The 24,031-nt window shown below is 40.2% G+C and overlaps 1 protein-coding gene across 5 annotated transcripts in view; it reads right to left on the reverse strand.

The window, feature by feature from the left end:
* CRCP (CGRP receptor component) overlaps positions 1-24,031 on the reverse strand; it is a 95,145-nt gene that overhangs the window by 19,543 nt on the left and 51,571 nt on the right. For 3 of the 5 annotated variants that reach the window (XM_024744227.1, XM_024744229.1, XM_024744228.1), the window contains one exon: positions 17,763-19,471. In XM_024744227.1, coding sequence (XP_024599995.1) covers positions 19,322-19,471 — 150 coding nt within the window. In that variant the 3' untranslated portion in view covers positions 17,763-19,321. Of the gene's footprint in view, positions 1-17,762; positions 19,472-24,031 lie in introns of those variants that run through there. The other 2 variants (XR_003003193.1, XR_003003192.1) reach the window with 1 other exon arrangement.

Raw genomic sequence — 24,031 nt, forward strand, 5'->3', positions numbered from 1 at the left:
CTCAGACAGCTAACATTTGCTGGACACTGACTCTGCCAGGAATGCATTAGCCCTCTGTGAACGTGATTTCACTTGATAACACCCCCACTAATATCCCAGGAGGTAGTTACTCTGATTATTCACATTTCATAGATGGAAAGATAAGGAAGTTAAGTAATTTCAAGGTCCTGCAACAAGAAAACAGCAGAACCTGGATTCATCTGGCCTAGGGCTTGTACTCCTGCTAGGCACTCAGCAGCATGGCTTCCAAGAGCAAGGGCCAGGTCACTCAAAGGAGGCTGAAAACCAGAGAGAGTATTAAAGGGCATGTGAGGTGTATGTTCTTACACAAAAGTACAGACAGGATTCAGCCACTGAGAGCAGCCCAATCGTAGTTGTCCTTTACTCAAGATACCTCATGGGGCTGCCCCAACCCTCATTCTCCAAGACATTGTTTATAGCCTTCACCGCTGTTCCCCCACTGTCAGTGCCAAGAAAGTTCCTGATGGACTGTAAGGTTCTCTCCCATTCCTGGTAACCAGAGGCTGAGATAGAGCCCCAAACTCTTCAGGCCTTTCATCCTGGCTCATGTGTGATCCAGGTGGGCTCTGGCCAGAACAACTGCTAGAAGGAGGGATGGTTGGTGGGCATGGCTGAAAGTTCCAACCTTCTAATCACTTGGTCTTTCTGGTGATCAGCCCCATCCTGAAGCTATCTAGGGGCTCCACACTATATCATCTCATTAGCATAAACTCAGGTGTGCTCAAAAAAATGGGCTCCTTATGAGTAACTAAAGATAATCCCATCACTCAGGAAATCTCAAGGGTCTCAGGAGCTCTGTGCAAGGAACTGGGAGCAAAGACCAAATATATTTCTTACTATATCACACATATATAGTATGCTAACTTTTGCTCGAGAGTGAAGGGGAAATAAGAAAAATATACGTATAACTGATTATCATTACGAAATAAAACACAAGAAGGATAAATCAGGAAACAATGTCATTGGTTACCTACAAGGGGCGGAGGAGAATAGGTGGAAGTGATAATCCTCTGAGCATACCTTTTTTTATAGATTTGACTTTTGAAAGTATGGTAATATGTCACACATTCAAAAATAAAATTAAATCAATAAGAATGGAAAGGAGGTAAGTTAAAACTGAAAGCAAACTGAAACAATGGAAATAATCAAATAAGCACCATAACCACACTAAAAGGAAAAGAAGAATCAACTCAAGTAACTTAACACAGTATTTGACTACATACCCTCAACTGGGGGCAGGGGTGTGGCGGGAGGGGGAAGAATTGGAAACAAATCCTGAACTCCTTTTGGTAGGTCTGCTGTTTGTAATGGTGTGGGCAAAGCAATTCAGAAACCATCTTGGATGTAATAAACCACTTTAGATGTAATATAGGATTGAGCAAATATGTTGATACGGTTGGGAGCCAGGATTCTGACTGAGGGAGGGACATATAAATACAGAGTGGGCAAAGCAAGAAATAACTCTGTGAGGAGGTATCAGTGTAAATTCATGATTTCTAAAATATGTATATGCATGTTGATATTATACATATGTATGAATATGCAAATATGTGTATGTATGTACGTGTGCATACACAAGCATATATTTCCTAGCTCTGTCCATTGAAAGAGCCAGGAAGCAAAGGCACTCCAGTAGCAATGAGGACACCCAGTTCTCTGAACTTGATCTCTGATACCTTCACCACTACAAGGAGTCATGCTCCTCACCGAAATGACTGAGTCCAGGCCTGGTACAAGATAGGCTTGGAACCCCACCCAGGAAGTAAGGCAGCACTTTTGAAGAAATGGGGTTTTGAGGGCAGAATGGAAGATGCGGAGGGAGTGCTGGGGTCAGCAAACCCATTTTGTAACCATTGCGGTAAAGACTGGATTAGGGAAGAATCAGGGGATGCTCAATCTAGGGGGCAATTTTGTTAAGGAAAATTTGCATGGTCTCCCTGCACTGCTTATTCATTGTAAGGGAGAAAACACTAGCAATAATTAATTATATAGCATTTAGGTGTCAAGAGTCATGATGTATTTAACTCACTTTAAGATGGTTTGGGGGGAAAATGCATATTTTTATATTGTGCTGCTTTTATTTTTGCAACTTTTTGTAAGCTTGGAATTATTTCTGGATGGTTAAAAACAAACAAAACAAAAAAACGCCACTACACGGAAAGTGTCTGAGAGTCAAGCTCATGAAGAATGCAGTTTTCATCCAAGAGAGGGTTGGGGTCTGACTGAGTAATCACAGCAGATGAGGAGCTGAGCTAGGTGACCCCAGCTGATAGGATACAGAGGCTGAATCCCAGGCAGTGGAGGTGGGTATGGGCCTATTGGAGATGCCCAATTGTAGCTGGAGAGGTGAATGTCCACCACGAAGCCTGATCCAATAAGGCACCTGTGACTAATGCACACACCTGGCCTTGTGTGGCTTAGGCCACTGTCAGCCCTGGAGAATAAGCCTCCCACAGTGGAGATCTCCAGACACAGGTTCAGCATCTCCTATACCAACCTCATGTGATCCTGACCCAGTGGAGCTTGTTCTTGGCTCCATTTCTGACTGTGATCCCTCCTGTGACCTCACCTGCATGTGCTGACTTCTCCCTCCTCCCAGCAGTCAGACCATGGCTTTCCTCTAGGTTTTCTGGCTCAACATGCTGTGCCCTCACCCTGACTCCTTGGTTTCCCTATGACTCAGGGCTCTGGCTCCCTGCCCCAGGACTCCACCCTGCCTATGTTCTGTTCCTCCCAGCTAAGGCCCCAGAGGAGGAAAGAGGGGGAGTGTTTAACCCAGAACCTGCCAGGTTACTAAGACCACCTCCCCCACCCCATCACTGAAAGGACAACTTGGGACTTCTGGTTCTGTGAGCCCAGCTACTGACTCAACCATACCTGCAGAACACTGCAGATACACAGTGACCCAATAAACTGTAAGCAGATCAGTCTGGGTAGCTGGTACTCTATCAGGGCATTGGTTCCTGACTGCAGAACACACCCAGCACGTCACAGCCCATAGCCCTGAAGTCTGCCTGTCCTCCTCCCTCTCAAGGTCGCAGGTGTTTGGGAAACACAAGGAAGGAGCATCAAAAACAGGCTAGCTCAATAGACGTGATGCTTGGAGCCCCAAGTTTCCAGCTAACGCTTGCTTCCCAAGCTCTAGCACATGAGCTCTAGCTCTGGAGCAGACAGTCCTGAGTCTACTCCCATTTCTACTGCTTGCTAGGAGTCCTTACACTGTTATTTCACCTATTCAGGTTCAGTTCCTCATCTATGACATAGGGATAATGCATGGTAGGCACCTAGCGCAGTATCTGGAACATGGTTGGTGTGCAAAAATAGTAGCCATTGATTCAGGAAAGAATCACTGATAGATGCTTAAATTAGTGAGTGAAAGTCTGATGAGGAAGAGGATATTTACATAATCTTAAAACATCTCTCCATAAATTATTTACTAATTCTAAAAGGGAAAATAATCAAAGGACACTATCAAGAGAGTGAAAAGACAACACACAAATGGGAGTAAATATTTGCAAATCATATATCTGATAAGGAATTAATACCCAAAATACATAAAGAACTGAACTTCTGCAACTCAACAACAAATACAATTCAAAGGACTCAAATAGACATATATCCAAAGAAGAAACACAAGTGCTCAATAAGCACATGAAAAGATACTCAACATCACTAATCATTAGGGAAATGCAAATCAAAACCACAATGAGATGACGCTTAATACTCATGAGGATGGCTGTTACTAAAACAAAAGCAAAGCTGAAAAAAAAAAATGTTGGCCAAGGATGTAGAGAAACTGGAATCCAAGTGCACTGCTGGTGGGAATATAAAATGGTGCTGCCACTGTGGAAAAATGGAAAAGCCACTGTGACAGTTCTTCAAAAAGTTAAAAACAGGGAGTTCTTGGGTGGCCTAATGGTTAGGATTCCAGGCTTTCCCTGCCATGGCCCGGGTTCAATCCCTGGTCGGGGGACTGAGATTCTGCAAGCGCAGTGCAACCAAAAAAACAAAACGGGACACACACACAAACAACAAAAAAAGTTAAAATAGAATTACTGTATAATCCAGCAATTCCACTTCTAGATATATACTCAAAAGAACTGAAAGCAGGGACTCAGACAGATATTTGTACACCAATGTTCAAAGGTAGAAACAACTGAAGTGTCCATCAATAAATGAATGGATCAACAAAATGTGATATATACATACAATGGAATATTATTCAGTCGTAAAAAGGAACAAAATTCTGATACCTACTACAACATGGATGATCTTGAAAACATTATGCTTAGTAGAATAAAGCAGACACTGAAGGACATTAAGTACTTAGAATAGGCAAATTCATAGAGACAGAAAGTAGAATAGAGGTTACCAGGGGCTAGAGAAAGAGGGGGAATGGGGAATTACTGTTTAATGGGTACAGAGTTTTAGTTTGGGGTGATAAAAAAGTTCTGAAAATATACAGTGGTGATGATTGCACAACACTGTGAATATACTGAATTGTTAAACTAAAAATGGTTAAAATGATAAATTTTATGTTATATGTATATTTTACCACAATTTTTTAACTGTAAGGGGTACTAAGGTCTGAAGCAGTGTGGGTCCCTTTGAACTCTCTAAACTGACTGGCTTCCTTGACAGTGCCTCACAGTGAGAAGACACAGCTGGGATAAAGTCAAAATTGAGCAAAACAGGGACAATAGAGAGACAAAGAAAGAAGAGGTCTAAATCAGGGTCTTAAAGGGCTAGACCATAATATTTTTGGCTTGTAGGCTATACGGTCCATGTTGCAACTCCTCAGTTTTGCAGATTTGGCCTGAGAGCAGCCATAAACATATGTAAATGAATGAGCAGGGCTGTGGTCTAATGAAACCTTATTTACAAAAAAAACAGGTGGCCTTTGCCAATCCTTGGTCTAAAAAAAAGAGTGGGAGGGGAACAGAGTCAGCAAGCCACCATATTTTTAAATATTATATGAAAACAACAAAAGAGGGAGGTTTGTGAAGTTTGTAAAACCATCCTGAACCACACAACTCCTTCTAAAAGTTCCAGAAAACTAATTTCATATAAAAATAAGCAGCAGAAAATTATTGGGGTCAAATTTCATACAAGGTTATTATTTAAAAAAAAAAAGAGTATAACATTTCTATAAGCTAATGAGAGCACACCAGAAATACATGCACACGAAACAGCTCAAATTGCAACCTACCATTTTAAAACCAGCTAAAAATTAATAAGAAATGATACATGACATGAATGAACCACAGTAAATAAAGTTAGAAAAACTCATAAATAAGAGTTTTACTTTACTCAGAGTAAAAATTAGAAGGGGAAAAAAATGAAGACTAAATTAGAAGAAACATAAGACCAAATAAATGCAATTAAAAAAAATGTCTTAAGGAAAATAGGAGGAAATTTTTTAAAGAAATCATAGAAGAGGGCTTCACTGGTGGTGCAGTGGTTAAGAACTGCCAATGCAGGGGACACGGGTTTGAGCCCAGCTTTGGGAAGATCCCACATGCTGTGGAGCAACTAAGCCCGTGCACCACAACTACTGAGCCTGTACTCTACAGCCTGTGTGCCACAACTACTAAGCCCATGTGCCACAACTACTGAAGCCCACATGCCTAGAGCCCATGCTCTGCAACAAGAGAAGCCACCACAATGAGAAGCCTGCACACCACAACGAAGAGTAGAGCCCGCTCCCCACACTAGAGAAAGCCCACGTGCACCAATGAAGACCCAGTGCGGTCAAAAATAAAATAAATTTATTTTTTTAAAAAAAGAAATCATAGAAGAGAGCAAAATGATCTGAATGAAAATGACAAATATGGAAGATAGGCAGAATATAGAAGTCTCTGAAGCAGAGAAGTGAAGCAAATGAACAGAATAAATATAAAAATCAAGAAAATAGGGCTTCCCCGGTGGCACAGTGGTTGAGAGTCCACCTGCTGATGCAGGGGACACAGGTTCATGCCCCGGTCCGGGAAGATCCCACATGCCGCGGAGCGGCTGGGCCCGTGAGCCATGGCCGCTGAGCCTGCGCGTCCGGAGCCTGTGCTCCGCAACGGGAGAGGCCACAGCAGTGAGAGGCCCGCGTACCGCAAAAAAAAAAAAAAAAGGGGGGGGGAGCAAAAATCAAGAAAATAGATAAAAAATCAAGGTATATATATATCTTGGTATAAAATATGTATAAAATCAAGAAAGTATGTAAAAAAAATTCCAGAAATGTTCCCAAATTGAAGAAAAAAATATCTGAAACTATATATACACCATACGCATCTAAAAATACTTGACTCAAACAACCACTGCCAAGACATATTCTAGTAAATTCACCAGACTTTCAGGAGAAAAAAAAAATCCTTTGAGCATCTAGGCAAAAAGAAAAAAGAAAAAAGAAGAAAGAAAAGCAATAAAGTTATACAAGAAACAAAATGAGGATACTGTCAGACTTTTTAACGTAAGTGCTTGATGCCAGAAGAAAACAGAGTAACTGAATATTTTAAATTCAAGGAAAAGAAAATGTGACTCAAAGACTTTGTATCCAGGAAAATTGACTTTCAGATATAAAGAGCACATACTATTATCAACATGCAAGAGCTCAGGAAGGGTTTTCTGGAGAATGGCGGGTATGAGCCAAATCTTGAGTTACAACTTGGATACCTGAAGAAGGCGTGTAGTATAAGCAGATGGCACAGTATTCACAAAAACATAGGGATAGGAAAACAAAGAATATTTTCAAGGAATGTTCTTTCTTTCACTAACTTTTACTCATCCTTCAAGTCCAAACATTCCTTTCTCAGAGAACCTTTCCTGATTCTACCAGACTAGGTCAGGTTCTCTATTATATGCTCTCTTAGCTCATTCTCACTTCTAATTCCAACTGTAGTTATAATGAAATAATGAATTATGAAACTGATCAGTTAGCATCTCTTCCCCTAGAACATAAAGCTTTCTGAAGGCAGCGGCTCTGGATGACAGAGTCACATCATACCTTCACTGCCTTGCATGGTAGACACTCAAAAACGTGTTCAGTAAATGAATGAGTGGATCCATTCAGCTGGAACAGAGGGTTGTACAGGAGACTAATAAAGTTGGAAATTTTATTGGGAACCAGATTGGGAAGGACCTAGAATGCTAGGGTTAAATGCTTAGATTTTTATATATATTCACATGTTGTTTATCCACTTATCCATCAACAGATATTGGGGTTCTTTCTACTTTTTGGTTATTGAAAATAATACTGCTATGAACATGGGTATACAAATATTTGTTCAAGTTCCTGCTTTCAATTCTCTGGGGTATGTACCCAGAAGTGGAATTGCTGGATCATATGATAACTCCACATTTAACGTTTTGAGGAACTACCATACTGTTTTCCACAGTGAATGAACCATTTTACATTCCCACAAACAATGCACAAAGAGCCTAATTCCTCCATATCTTCACCAACACTTGTTATTTTGTTTTATTTTATAATAGCCACCCTAACTGATGTGGATCTCTTAGTGGTTCTGATTTGCATTTCCCTAACGACTAGCAATGTCCAGCATCTTTTTACAAACTTATGGAACATTTGTATATCTCCTTTGGAGAAATGTCTATGACATACTTTTTTCTTAAAATTTTCAGTATTTCCAGGCTTTGCAGTTCATCCACAAGTTTTTTCAAATTGTTGCAAATCTCAAAAAATTTTCCAACGTGTTTATTGAAAAAAATCTACATATAAGTGGACCCACACAGTTCAAACTCATGTTGTTCAAGGCCAACTGTAATTTCAACAGCTTTGAATGTACTGACTTGTTTTGTGGCCTAATGTATGGTCTGTACTGGAGAATGTTCCACATGCACTTGAGAAAAGTGTATTCTGCTGTTGTTGGGTAGAGTGTCTGTAAGTCTGTTAGTTCCAGGTGGTAATAGTATTGTTCAGGTCCTTTATTTCCTTATTGATTCTGCCTGGTTGTTCTTGCATTACTGAAAGAGGTATTGAAATTTCCTACTATTATTGTGGAGCTATCTATTTCTCCCTTCAATTCTGTCAATTTTTATTTCAAATATTTTGCTGGTCTTATTACATACATAAATGTTTTAAACTATTATATTTTCTTGCTGTATTAAACTTTTTATAATATCTTTGTCTCATATCTTTTTAAAGTCTATTTTGTCTTATCAGTATATTCACTCCCACTCTCTTTTGGTTACTATTTGCATGAAATATCTTTTTCCATCCTTTCATTTTCAACCTATTTGTGTCCTTAGATCTTAAGTGAGTCTCTTGTAGAGAGCATATAGTTGGGTCATGTTTTTCAAATATATTTTGCCCATCTATGATTTTTTTTTTAAAGAATTTTTATTTATTTATGGCTGTGTTGGGTCTTCGTTTCGTGCGAGGGCTTTCTCTAGTTGCAGCAAGTGGGGGCCACTCTTTATTGCGGTGCGGGGACCACTCTTCATTGCGGTGCCGCGGACCTTTCACTATCGCGGCCTCTCGTTGCGGGGCACAGGCTCCAGACACGCAGGCTCAGTAGTTGTGGCTCACGGGCCTAGTTGCTCCGTGGCATGTGGGATCTTCCCAGACCAGGGCTCGAACCCGTGTCCCCTGCATTGGCAGGCAGATTCTCAACCACTGTGCCACCAGGGAAGCCCCATCTATGATTTTTGATTGGGGAGTTTAATCCATTTAAAGTAATTACTGATAGGGAAATACAACTTTTGCCATTTTGCTATTTGCTTTCTATATGTTTAATACCCTTTTTGTCTCTCATTTCTTCCATTACTGTCTTCCTTTTTGTTTTGTTGATTTTTTGTGACATGTCTGAATTCCCTTCTCATTTCCTTTTGTGTATATTCTGGATGTTTTCTTTGTGCTTATCTTGGTGATTATATATAAAATGCTAAAGTTATATCAATCTATTTTTTACTGATACAAATACCTTAAATCACATATAAAAACACTCTCTTTTACAGCTCTGCCCTCCCCCTCTATGTTATTGATGTCACAAATTACATCTTTATATAATGGGTACCATTTAACATAGATTGATAATTTTTATGCTTTTCTCTTTTAAATCCTGTGAAAGAATAAAAAATGAAGTTATGAAAAAATTATAATACTGGTTTTTATATGTGTCCATGTATTTACCTTTACTGAAGATCTTTATATCTTCACATGACTTCGAGTTACTATTCAGAGTCCTTTCATTTCAACCTGAAGGACTCCCTTGAGCATTTCTTTTAAGGCAGGTCTAGTGGTAATGAACGCCCTCAGCTTTTGTTCAGCTAGGAAACTCATAATTTCTCCCTCAATAAAAGTATTTTTTTGGACTTCCCAGGTGGCGCAGTGGTTAAGAATCCGCCTGCCACTGCAGAGGACAAGGGTTTGATCCCTGGTCCAGGAAGATGCCACACGCCGTGGAGCAACTAAGCCTGTGCACCACAACTACTGAGCCTGCACCCTAGAGCCTGCAAGCCACAACTACTGAGCCTGTGTGCCACAACTACTGAAGCCCACACACCTAGAGCCCATGCTCTGCAACAAGAGAAACCACTGCAATGAGAAGCACTTGCACCACAACAAAGAGTAGACCCTGCTCACCGCAACTAGAGAAAGCCCGTGTGCAGCCATGAAGAGCCAACACAGCCAAATATAAATAAAATTATTTAAAACAAGTATTTTTTGTGTGTGGAGAAGTACAAAATTTACTATCTCAACCATTTTTAAGTGTACAGTTCATTAGCGCTAAATACATTTACATTGTTGTGCAATGAATTTCCAGAACTCTTTTCAACTTGCAAGCAAAACTGAAATCTATAACCATTAAACAACAACCAATTATCTCCTCCCCCTGGTCCGTGGAAACCACCATTCTATGTTTGTGTTTATGATTTTGACTATATCTCATATAAGTGGAACCATAAAGTATCTGTCCTTTTGTGACTGGTTTATTTCACTTAGCATAATATCCCCAAGTTTCATCCATGCTGTGGCATGTGTCAGGTTTTCCTTTATGGCTGAATTATATTCCAGTATATGTATAGATCACATTTTGTTTATCCATTAATCTGTCAATGGACACTTCATTTTGCTGCCACCTTTTGGATAGTGAGAATAATGCTCCTATGAACATGGGTGTACAAATACGTCTTTTAGATCCTGCTTTCAATTATTTGGGTATATACCCAGAAGTGGAATTGCTGGATTATACAATAATTCTATGCTTATTTTTTTGAGGTCCTGCTATACTGTTTTCTGTATGTTAACACCATTTTACATTACCATCAACAGTACATAAGGGTTCCAATCTCTACATCCTCCCCAACACTTGTTATTTTGTTTTGTTTTATAGTAGCTATTCTAATGGGTGTGAGGTGATTCTCTCTCATTTTTGAGGGATAGTTTTGCCAGGTATAGAATTCTCAGTTCAAAGTCTTTTTTTTTTTCTTTCAGCATTTTAAATACATCATCCTGTTCCCTTCTGGCCTCCGAAGTTTTTGCTGAGAAATTAACTGATAATCTTATTGATGATCCCTTGCACGTGACTAGTCACCTTTCTCTTGCTGCTTTCAACACTGTCCTTATTTTTCTACAGTTTGATTACAATGTGTCTTGGTGTGGGTCTTTCTGGATTTATCCTACTTGGATTTTAAACTTCTTTGATTTGTAGATGCATGTCTTCACAAATTTGGGTAGCTTTTGGCCAATATTTCTTCAAATAATCTCTTCCTCTTTCTCTCTTCTTCTGGTACTTGCATATACATATATTGGTCCTCTTGTTGATGTGCTAAGTCCCTAAGGATCTGTTTGTTTTCCTTTTTTGCTCCTGTGCTGATTCTTTCTTCTGCCTTCTCAAATCTGTTGTTGAACCCTCAGTGAAATTTTCAATTAAGTTATTGTATTTTTCAGCTCCAGAATGTTTCCTTTTTATAATTTGTTACTATTCTCATTTTATTCATATATCATTTTCCTGATTTCCTATAGTCCTTTGTATGTCTTCCTTTAACTCTTTATTTCAGACAGTTGTTTTAAAGTCTTTATTTAGTAAGTCTGATACCTATGTTTCTTCAGGGAAGGTTCCTGCACTTCATTTTCTTCCTTTGAATAGGCCAGGCTATCCTGTTCCTTGCAATTTTTTTGTTGTTGAAAATTGGGCATTTGAAAAAACAACCACCTCTCCTGGCCTTGGCAAACTGGGTCTATGCCAGCAAAATCGTTTACTGATTAGGATATGTTGTGAGCCTTAGGATCAGCCAAAGTAGAAAGCTAAGTCTTCAGATCTGTTCTTAGCATACATCTCACCTGGATCTGTGTACCTTTTGTGATTTCTCTCTATACAAATTGCTTTTATATGTCTTACACAGAGTCTTACTCATTTCTCCTTGGGGCCTTAGATAGTCTATTGTATGTCTCCACCCACAGTGTCTTGTCTTAGGTGTCCTGTGAGTCTAATTCTACTGATTTTATAAGCAATTATTGTCACTTTCTATTGAGTTCCCCTGCAGAGATCCAATTAGGGGAAACAGAAACTAGTTCTTCAGGCAGCTCCCAGACAAGTTAGAATACTGCAAATAAGGTTTGCTCTGCTCCCTTCAGTTTGAAGGAGGGAACGGAGAAAGGGGCTTCTGCCTCCTCCAGAGCAAGATTGCCCAGAGGTGAGGGGACAAGGGTGAGCAAAAATTCCACAAAATTTTCTACCATTTTGAATGTAGCTTTTTCTTGATTGGCCATTCTTGGTTACTGTAGGCCTCTGACTGTTTTCCAGAGCTCGCACAAGCTCACTTTAGCTAGCTTTTGGTTGTTTTTGATGTCTCTGTTGTGGAACAAGAGGTTGGAGCTTCCTAGCTCTCCATTTTGCTCATGTCATATAGATTTTTTATTCTCAATGTCATAGGAAGACTTTCAGTTTTTGAGCTGAGGGCATGATGTAAAGAAAGACTATTTTAGGTATATTAAGTACAGACAGGGTACACAATGGATCAAGAGAAAACAGTGGAAGCATTAAATTAACCTGTCTTATCTTGCAAGCCATATGCAACTTGAGGTTTGACTCTATGGCCCAAGGATATAGCACTGAACCTGGCACATACTATGTGCTCAACAAACCTTTGTTGAACCTAAAATCATAGCTTATGTGACAGAACACAGAATCCTCAAGCCAGCCCCATAGTGTGTGGCAGGTAAGACAGTCAAGACTAAACACACTTTAAGACTTCTGCATCATGCTAGTGGGTAGAATCTACACCAGGATTCAGCATGCCAGCTCTTGAAGCATCCATGGGAAGAGTGCAGATGTCCTACAGAACACAATGAGGACCTCATGAGGAAGATTATCGGTGGAGAGGGAACCTTCTCCTCCCAACTCTGGAACCATCTAAACAAGGATCAGCAAATTACAGATTACTGCCCAATTCTGTAAATAGTTGTACTGGAACACAGTCCCACTCATCTATATATTGTCCATGGCTGCTTTCATGCTGTAACAGCAGAATTATGTAGTTGTGATGGTAATTTATGACCTGCAAAGGCTAAAATACTATCTGGCCCTTTACAGATGAAGCTTGCTGATCCCTGTTCTAAACAGTAGAGTGAAGTCTAAAGGGGCTAGAGGCTGCTGTGGATTACATAACATTTAATAAGGGCCTAAAATGACAGATAACTCAGTAGTCCACAGGAACCGACCGATGAAACTTAGTCACTTTCTTTTCAGGGAGAGAATACTTTGGGGGGGGGCGGCGGGGAACAGGGACAGGTTTCAACAAATGGTGCTAGGATAAATGGATATGCAAAAGAATGAAGCTGGACTCCCTCCTCATACCATATACAAAAATAACCTCAAATGGATTGAAGGCCTAAATGTATAAAAGTTTTAGAAGTTACACAGTAGCAAATATTTATGACATTGGTTTAGGCAATGGATTCTTAGATATGAGGCCAAAATTAGAAGCAAAAACAACCAAAAAGAGATATACTGGATTTTATCTAAATTAAAAACTTAGGTGCTCCAAAGGACACCATAAAGAAAGTGAAAAGACAACCCAAAAATGGGAGAAAATAACTGTATATCATATATCTGCCAAGGGCCTAGTATCTAGATTATATAAAGAAATCTTACAATTCAACAATAAAGACAAACAACCCAATTAAAAGTGGGCAAAGGAGAAGAACAAAGCTAGGAGTCTGATGCTACATGACTTTAAGATTTAATACAAAGCTACAATAATCAAGGCAATGTGACATTGGTGAAAGAACAGAAAACAGACCAATAGAACAAAATAGAGCCTAGAAACAGACCCACACAAAGAAAATCAACTGATCTTTGCCAAAGGAACAAAAGCAACTGAATGGAGAAAGGACAGTCTTTTCCACAAATGGTGCTGGAGCAACTGAATATTCACATGCAAAAATGAATGTAGTGACTTCCCTGGCAGTCCAGTGGTTAAGACTCTACGCAACCACTGCAGGGAGAGCAGGTTTGATCCCTGGTAGAGGAGCTAAGATCCCACATGCCACGAGGCATAGCACCCTCCCCCCACCCCGAAAAAAAGAATGTAGACAAAGGTCTTAGACTTTTTACAAAAATTAACCCAAAATGGATCATAGACTTAAATGTAAAATGCAAAACTATAAAACTCCAAAAGATAACACAGAAGAAAATCTAGGTGACCTTGGGCTTCATGATGACATTTTCGGTACAATATCAAAAGCATGATCCATGAGGGAATTCCCTGGCGGTCCAGTGGTTAGGACTCTGCGCTTCCAGTGCAGGGGGAGCGGGTTTGATCCTTGGTCAGAGAACTAAGATCCCACATGCCACGCAGTGAGGCCAACAACAACAAAAAAACATGAACCATGAAAGAAAAAATGGATAGGATGGACTTCATTAAAATTAAAACTTCTGCCCTGTGAAAGATACTGTTAAGAGAATGAAAAGAGAAGCCACAGAGACTGGGAGAAAAATATTTGTAAAACACATATTTGATAAAGAACTAGTTTCCAAAATATATTTTAAAAACTTCTTAAATCTCAAAAGCCTAATGAAAAAATGAGCAAGAAGTCGGGACACTTCATCAAAAAAGACAGAGAGATGGCAGATAAACATATGAAAAGATGCTGAACATACATCTTTAGGGAACTGCAAATTAAAACAACAATGTGATAATATCGCACACCTATTAGAGTGACCAAAATCCAAAACACTGACACCACCAAATTCTGGTGAGGATGTGGAACAAAAGAAACTCTCATTCATGCTGGTGGTGATGCAAACTGGTGCAGCCACTTTGGAAGACAATTTGGCAGTTTCTTATAAAGCTAAACATACTCTTACCATATGATCCAACTATCACACTCCTTGGTATTTACACAAATGAGTTAAAAACTTCTGTCCACATAAACCTGCACACAAATGTTTATAGCAGCTATTTTTGATAATTGCCAAAACTTGACGGTAACCAAGATTTCCTTCAACAGGTGAATGGATAAACAATCTGGTAGATGCAGATAATGGAATATTATTCAATACTAAAAACAAATGAACTGTCATGCTATGAAATGACATGGAGTAACCTAAGTGAAAAATCCAACCTGAAAAGGTTACATACTGTATGATTCCAACTATACGACATTCTGGAAAAGGCAAAACTATGAAGACAGTGAAAAGATCAGTGGTTGCCAACAATTTAGAGGAAGGGAGGGAGGGATGAATAGATGGAACATACGGTATTTTTAGGGCATTGAAAGTATTCTGATGACACTGTAATGATGTCACATATAACATTATATATATAATATTACATATTTGTCAAAACCCATTCTAGGTATGCATTACTGCACTTTCTGCACTTACATTAGGTTCACAAAGAATGAACCTAACGTAAACTATGGACTTTTAGTAACGATGTACCAATACTGGCTCATCAACTGTAACAAATGCACCACACTAATGCAAGATGTTAATAGGGGAAACTGTGTGTTGGGAGGGGTGGGGACAAGGGACTATATAGGAACTCTCTGTACTTTCTGCTCAATTTCTCTGTAAACCTAAAACTCCTTGAAAAAACAAAATCTATTAATTTTTTAAGGTGCAAAGGATTTCAATAGGCATTTTTCCAAATAAGATATACAAGTGGCCAATAAGCACATGAAAAGATGCTCAACCTTAGGAGCTACTAGGGAAATACAAATAAAAACCACGAGATAGCACTTCACAAACACTAGGCTGGCTATAATCAACAAGAGGGACAATAACAAGCGAAAGATTGGATTCCATCATTTTTGGCCACGCTGCGTGGCTTGTGGGACCTTAGTTCCCTGACCAGGGATTGAACCCTGGCCATGGCAGTGAAAGCGCCGAGTCCTAACCACTGGACCGCCAGGGAATTCCCTGGATTCCATCTTGTGTTGTTAGTGGAAACATGAAATGGTACATATACTATGGAAAACAGTTTGGTAGTTCATCAAAAAGTTAAACACAGGGACTTCCCTGGTGGTCCAGTGGTTAAGATTCTGTGCTTCCACTGCAGGGGGCATGGGTATGAACCCTGGTTGGGGAACTAAGATTCCGCATGCCACAAGGCATGGCCAAAAAATTAGTTAAAAAAAAATAAAAGTTAAACACAGAGTTACCATATGACCCAACAATTCCACTCCTAGGTATGTATATTCAAGAAAGGTAAACAGTCACAAAAGATTTATATATGAACGTTCACAGCAGCATATTCATAACAGCCAAAGAGTAGACACAACCAAAATGTCTATCAACTGATGAATTGATAAACAAAATGTGGTATATCCCTTCAATGAAGTATTATTCAGCCATAAAAAGGAATGGTACAACACACTTGAGCCTTGAAAAAATTATGCTAAATGAAAGAAGTCAGATACAAGAGGCCATATACTGTTTGATTCAATTTACATGAAATGTCCAAAATAGGCAAATACAGACAGACAGAAAGTAGAAAGTAGATTACTGGTTGCCAGGGACTATGGGTAATTGGGAATGACTGCTAACGGATATGGGGCTTCTTTTAGGGGTGATGAAACCATTTTGGAATTAGGTAGTAGTGATGATTGTATAATCTTGTGATTATACTCAAAACCACTGAGTGGTATATTTTAAAATGATAAATTTTATGGTACATGAATTATATCTTTTTTTTTAAGATCTTTTTGATGTGGAACATTTTTCTCTTTTATAAGTCTTTATTAAACTTGTTACAACATTGCTTCTGCTTTATGTTTTGGCCCCTTGGCCATGAGGCACGTGGGACCCCAGCTCCCTGACCAGGGAACAAACCCACACCCCCCGCATTGGAAGGCTAAGTGCAGCTTCCACTGGACTGCCAAGGAAGTCCCTGTGAATTATACCTTTATTTTTAAAATATGTAAAAGGATTTCTGGCCAGTTCTGGGCAGTTTTGCTTCCTTTTATCCCCTTAGTTCATTGTGTAATTAAATAAGATTGACGATCCTTTTCAGGGTATGTGGTCTGTTTTATAGTTTACTGAGAAATGATACATTTACACAAGCAGTAATAAACTGATTTCAGGGGAGAAAATGATTTAGCAAAGAATATACGGGAGGATTGATCCTCTCATCTCTCACTAGGGTATAAGCTCTTGAGAGCTGGTATGCTTACACAATGACTGATTAGGAAAACAGTACCCATTATTTTATGAACAAGCCTTGAATAAGTGGCAAGTCCTCTGAGGTGGTAGTGGGTCATACAGTAACTTTTAAGCAAAAAGAGGCAAGGAAATTATTTGGATAAACCTCTGAGAGTCAACTTCATCTTTTAAGAGTTCAGCAGTACCTTCTTGAAAGATCATTCCCCTCAGTGCTGCGTCTCCCAGAGTGACTGGACTGGGTGTCAGTCTCCATGTTTGGGACATAACTTAACTATCCACTATACATTTAATAACTTTTGCAGAGGCCAAGGACAACATGGAAATAAACACATTTTTTTTTCTTTTTAAAGAATAAAACAGTCACCTGGTCAAAAACTGAAGCCATACAAAAGGACATAAAATGAAAAGCAAGTCTCATAGACTCCCAGCTCTCCTTTCCAGATATGATCCTGGTTAAGTTTCTGTGTAAATTACAACCTTTTATTTCTGAAATGTTGATTACTAATGCTATGGGAATATTACAAAGACCATATTTCTTATAAAGGTTAAGTCTCCTAGAGCCTGTCTGACTTAATCAGAAACTTAATCAGAGGCTAAATTCAGGTCCCAAATAAAGAAACTTAAAATTTTCTTGAAATCCAACAGAAAATTTAGATCTAAATAGATTGAACTTAAGAAAAAAATTAAAATTAAAAAAATACATATATATGTTAGCTTTTAAGTCAGATTTCATTTCATTTCTTCCTATCCATGGCAAAACAAACTCTTCTTCAAAGATTTATAAAAATAGCACAAGTTGGCAGTCACCTGCAAACAATTTATTATTAACTAATTAAGCCCTAAATCCATGAAGAAAAAGCACCTAACACACTCAAGGTCAAAATGCAACAAAAATAATACAAGCACATGCACGCCTTGACAAATCAACAGCTCCTGGTAAAATTCCTGATACTCAAAAGAGAGATTTAAAAATAAATGCCCTGGGCCTTTATCACCTTCTGAGATGACCCATGCTCTGTCTGTGGAGTGTGTTTCTCTCTAAATAAATCCACTTCTTACCTATCACTTTGTCTCTCACTGAATTCTTTCTGCAATGAAAAATAAAAATAAAAATAAAAATATAAATGCCCTGTACGTGTATGGCTGATTCATTTTGTTGTGCAGTGGAGGCTAACACAACATTGTAAAGCAAACATACTCCAATAAAAATTAATTTTAAAAATATAAAATAAAAAATAAATGCCCTGTTAATTTCAACGTTGCCTGTAAGCAGATCTCAATTGATCTTTAGATGATAAGGTTAAGATGAACATAACTGCCTATTGGCAGGGGTGGTGGGGAGGCTGAAATAACCTGGGAATTCCAAGGGGTGGGAAGTAATCCAATTAACAGAAGCACTGAAAATGTGATCTTACAACATGAGTACCAATTTGAAAAATTAATGTCTATGGGGATTTTCTTCCCCAAATAGGGAGCAGAGTGAATATGGGAAATTAATTTTTAACAATATTCCTAGGATCTAAGGCAACTACATGTCTGAGGCTACTAAACTCTCCAAAGCCTGAATATTAACAAGTCCTTCACACGGTAATTATTCTAATATTTTAAATTCAAAAACTGATGCAACAGTCAAAAAATTCAAATTCTTAGTAATTAACCTCTAGCTCTTCATGTTCCATCCACAAAAAGAGCTACATAACTGTACCCTCTCCATTTTTGGGTTTTTTTTTGTTTCGAGCCACAATTTGCACCTTGTGGGATCTTAGTTCCTCGACCAGGGATTGAACCCATGCCCTCAGCAGTGAAAGTGCAGAGTCCTAACCACTGGAACCCCAGGGAATTGCCCTTTTTAAAAGCTGCAAACAATTTGCCCATTGTGCAAATGAAGCTCACCTGGCTTCAACAGGCAGAGCCTGTCACAGGGCAGGAAACTGAAGGTATTCAGAAAGGCAGGTGACATGGTCATTCAGTCTGGAGTGCCTCTTTTCAACTGGAGCGAGCTGGTGCTCTACCATTTAAGACTAATTAGTGAGCTGTAAACAAAGCCCATGCCAGCAGAGGAAAGGGGCCTTTAGACCTAATGAAGAGTTGTCCAGGCGTTCTCTTATCTCTGCTGTTCTCAAGGAAAAGATTCCTCTAAGGTGAGCCCAGTTCAGTGGCTCATTTTAACTTAGAGCAACTATTTGCTGCTTCGGGAGTTTTTAGCCATCCAACAGGATTCTCGTAACTCAGCTCTCATCCTAGCAGTGCTCTGCATGCCTGCTTGGGAAGCTCCTGGGGAAGCAGATGAAATTAATTAGGATATGGCCCATCAAAGCCAGTGCAAGTATTTTACCAGCTGTGTACAGGGACCTTCCCACAACCATGGCAAAGGCCACAGAAGAAATATTTTTACCACAGAGAGTTCCACAGTATTGTCCTCTTGGACTCACTCTTCCTCTCTTTAGCTCTCTGCCCTGACAACCTCAGCCTATCCACCACGTTTCTTCTTTCAGAGGCACAAGGATTTCTTTTTAGCTTGTTTTTGAGAAAGGCTTATTTTTGTGGTTTACCCAACTAACCAGGAAATCAGGCCTGTTGGGATAGAAGGTAAAACCAAATAAATAATCCTCTGAACGTCTGGGAAATGGCTGCTGGGCCTTTCAACTTCACGAGACACTTGGGCCAGTTGTGCTCTTCTATGCTGGGTCCTCTTCATCCATTGTCACGTCATCGCTGGTATTTTGCTTCTGCTCAGCCTCTGGCCCCGCAGGGAGGATGCTTGTGACGGTGTGGAGCAGAGCTTCTATCTGCTCCTCTGTCAGCCGTTCTTCACTCTCCTCCACCATCTGCAGAAGGAAAGAAAACCCTCCAGGAGTTACAATGGGGCCTCACAGACAGGGCCCTGCCCATGTTGTTCCTGGTCCCGGCCCAGCCCCTCAGCACAGAGCTCAGGACCTAGCTCCTGAGCTGCCCGGGGTCTCTAGGTCCTTTCCATCTTGGCTCCACGGGAGAGAGAAGCCAGCTCAAACTCCAGGGTAAGCTGATGTGGCCGCTCCAAACGGGTCAGTGAAAAAAGCGAGTTGCAGGTTAGCATTTTTCCTTAAAAAGCAAAGCCTAACAGTTCTCTACTCACTCATACACACACATGCGTGCACACACACACACACACACTCATACACACACACACACACACACGAATATGCTGTTTATGCAAAGAAAACTCACCTCTGGGGAGAGAAATGGCATTTTATATACTTTTGTATATAACAACAAGCCCATCTGTAACTCATGAATAGTATCAACAACTCATCTGATGACTGCCCGCTATGTGCCAAATGGCCTGTATGTTTTTCTATTCCTCACTACTACCAACACTGACAAGGCCCATCAGGGAGCTCTTGCGCCTGGCACTGCGCCTTGCACTTCACACCCATTATTTCTTTTAAACCTCACAGCAAGTCCAGCAAAGGGCAGAACTACAATCCCAAGCCAGACCTGCCCATCTCTAACACCTACAATCTAACACACACACCGTGGCCTTGGTCATCTCCTGGGAATGCAGGAGTCTGATGAGTGATGGCTGGGAAACAATCTCCCACCACCCCATCAAAGGTCCACTTAGAGCCCAGTTTCTGACATGGTCCTGGATATCTGAACACACAGATGATATCCACGATTTGTGGCCTCACCTCTAATTCTCAATATGTTAATTAATACAAACATGATGTCATCAACCACCTCTGTAAAAGCAGTATGCAGGCGGTCAAGTTACTTAACCACGCTCACTTGGTGGCATTAGCCATCTATCACAAATAGCTTTCTCAGTTAAAGGTGTCCAGGGTCCTACCCTGTGGCATAACAATCTCTGAAATCTGGCAACTAAGACCAAAAGGAGTTTCAGGAAGAAATCCTGGCAGATTTGAGTAAAGCATGGCTCACAATCCTCAAAAGGACTTCAGTCTGACTGCCTAGCTTCACAAACAACAGTACAGAATCTAAAGAAGCCAGGTGACATGCCCAAGATCAAAGTCCTGGCAAACCATTGGTCTCTTCATTCACCTCAGTCCAAAAATGTTTCCACAACTAGATAATAATCCTGGGTGTTCTAGAGTAAAGATCCAGGTGAACCAATGGGGCTTCTTCCCATCATACTGTGAAATAAAATGACCATATTCTAAAGATTCAAAGGTTCCATGTAACTTCTCTACTGAACAAGAAACAATCCTCAAAAGCCCACTTTTACAATCAGCCATGTAAAATTACGGTCTGTAAAAGGAAATACTCTAACATACACCGCCTCCAAAGAATGAAGGAGGAGGAAGGAGGGATATATCTGACTTGATAATTTAATCTTGAGGAAAAAATGATCTCTATTTGGGAGAAAAGTGTCTCCAAGTTTATGAATAACTGGCACACACAGTTGATGATGAACTGTTTCCTCAGGGGAAGAGGGTGAAGGAGACTTAGACTGTTGTTAGACCAGTGACAACCTCCCTCCATTATCTGTGCTCCACAGTGGACCAGGGGTTTTCCTACAATCACTGCCACCAGAGCTTCTCTTCTCAATGATGCTGTACATAAAATGAGGACAATTTACAGACAAGTATATGGAGGCTCCGCATCACAAGGAAAACGTGATCTGTATCTCACAGCAAGCAGTGCAAGGTCTTTTGAGACTTTGAGTCCCAGCTCCTTCTAGAATATCACGGCCTCAAGTAAGAGGTTTCTATCATTTCCTCTCTTAGAGACATTGTATGGCACACCAGAGTCCACTGGTTTGAAAGTTTGGTTGTATGACCTCTGAGGGCTCTTTTTAGAAAACCAAACAGAGAGGATTTTGACAGGCCACCTTCTTGCATCCCAATCTCTGGGTCTGACAGATCCAGTTTCATCTAGGTGTGTTCTTAGCAACAGGGCTGACAAGCTTTACTAATTTTGCCAAATTTGCCGAGAGCAGAAGCCTTTATCAGCAAACAACCCTCAGGGATAGAGTCGGGAAATTTTCTTTCCCAGTCACAGGAAGAAAACCTGAGCTGTACTAAGCAGAATGAAATATACACAAAAAAGAAACTTGCAGAAACCAAAAACTTACTAACCCCTCTTGGATCGCTAGAGTAAATAATAACTATATTATTCCTCAGCTTTTCTTTCCAACACAGAAGAAACAGCCCAAATAAAGAAATGCAAAGCACCGTCTCAACATTCCCAAACATTAAAGGGTTCAAGTTGTTCTGAATGTAAGGGCAAATGAAATGTAAAAATACAAAGTTTTTGTAGGCAGGTCAACATAAATGATAAATTTTTTATCATAGATGAAGATCACACTGGTTATCAGGGCTGTCAGACTGGGCTGCTGCATTCCAAAAATGGTTGCTTCTCACTCTAAGCTGCCAAGCCTAACCTCCTACTTTCCTCAAAACAACGCAAAGTCTAACAGCAGCAGACACTTCTAGCTATATGACCCAGAACGGTTCACTTAACCTCTATATAGTTTGAGTTTTTCTAAAGTAAAACAAAAGTAACGCCTATAGTAAGGACCAAAGGAGAACATAATTTAAGCATGGAACTATGTAATTCAAGCCTTTTTACAATCACTAAACTACAATAGGCACAGATGGCAGTGCCGTTCAGGACAGTGGCCTGTGAGGTCAGGGGGGTCACGGTCCTGTCTTTAGGCCAGAGGACTCACAAATGGTCCCAAATGAATATATAGCAGGGCATGGCAGAGGTCACAGAGCTGGTGGCTTCCTCATTTCCTCACACACAGCAGGCAGCTGGCTGTGGATCTGAGGATCACAACAAATCATGGCTGAAGTTGAAATGAAAAAAAGAAGCTTCAGTCTCCAAAAGTGAATCCTGACAAATGCTGAATATTGGGATCACTTCTGGACCCAGGGAGAATAAGTGGCTGTAAGGTTAACACAGGGAAATTCTCAAGTCCTCTGCACTTTCCACTCTAGGGAAAACCTCATTTCTTATCCCTTTCTGGTGAGAAGAGACACTGCTACAAATCTTGGTAAATGATTTGCTAACCCTTTGTAGCCAAATCCCAGGCTGGGAAAAATCTGGCCAAAAAACAGTCCCACTGCTGGGAAATAACACACCTAGTTTTTAACAAGGCCTATCTACCTGTGGAAAGGAGGGGATGCCACACACACACCTTTCTCCTCACCATGTAGAAGCACATGGCTTGGAGGAACAGAGTAAGGTTTCTGAATCAGACCCACTCAGCCACTCACTAACCAAGACTATGGTGAGGGCATTAAAGGTGACGTATACAAAGCCCCTGGCACCAAGTCTGGCATAGAGCGGGCAATCTTAATAGCAGCTAATCTTATCAGGTAATGAGAGCTTTCTACAGGCTCTGGGATGAGGTCATGCTAATCCTCCTCATCTCTTCTCTCCATCTGTCATTAAGCCATGAATAACATATGTTGCTGATTAAAGTTGGAGGAGACATGACATGTGATCCTTAAACCAGAAGGACAGGGATCAGTTTCTTGCTGTTTTGTTTTTTCTCTTTTCTAAGCTGAATCTCCAATATAGTCGAAAGCATCAGAATAATGAGGATATATAAAAAAAAAAAAAGGATCTCTGCTTAGCCTGAAGCCCAGTTCCCCCAGAAAGGCACCCTTTATGGAAGGAATTCTTCTAATTTAATTTTGGGTGCATTCTGAAGGGGAGAAACAAAATGCTGAGAAGACAGTAAAAGTTTTAGTCAAAAATTAAATACTCCACAATCCTTTTTTAAAAAGGTTTTTTTGTTTTGTTTTTAAGCAACTCTAAATATCAGAGGTATTTTTGGCCATTTTCTTCTACATTTTTCTGAAGGAAACTTGACAAAGAGCTAAATACTTCTAAAACTGACTTTGAAAACTGCTTTATTCTCATTTTATTAATTCTTCAGCCAAACTTTTCTTTTACTCGCAGTTGAATGGCCTGCCTAATATTTGGAGCTTAACAGTGCTCTCTGCCCTGTACGTGGAAGGAAAGCATGGCACATGCCAGTACAGCAACCACTGGGTCTGCACCACTGGGCCTCATCTTCACACTCTCCTTATACCATCTCCACCTTTTACTCTGGCTTCCCCAATTCTAAAGCTTTATGCTGTTTGCACGTGTTGAGGTTCCACTGAATGGTTTCACGCGGGGAAACAAGATGATCAAATGTGTGGCTTTAGAAAGTGAACTCTGATCGTGGTGTAGAAGATGGACAGGAGGGGGCTGGACTGGAGGCAGGGAGACCGGTGAGAGGACAGGTGCAAGAGCCGAGCTGAGAAACAATTACAGGAATTAATGCAGTGCGGTACGGAGAGAAGAACGAACAAGAGGAGAGAGAAGCAAGAGAACCTGGGACTGACTGACTAACTAGGAGATAAAGGGAAGGGAGTGACTTCTGGGCTTCT

Source organism: Neophocaena asiaeorientalis, unplaced genomic scaffold (genome assembly GCF_003031525.2).
Source record: "Neophocaena asiaeorientalis asiaeorientalis breed wild unplaced genomic scaffold, Neophocaena_asiaeorientalis_V1.1 scaffold91, whole genome shotgun sequence".
NCBI classification, from domain to species: domain Eukaryota; kingdom Metazoa; phylum Chordata; class Mammalia; order Artiodactyla; family Phocoenidae; genus Neophocaena; species Neophocaena asiaeorientalis.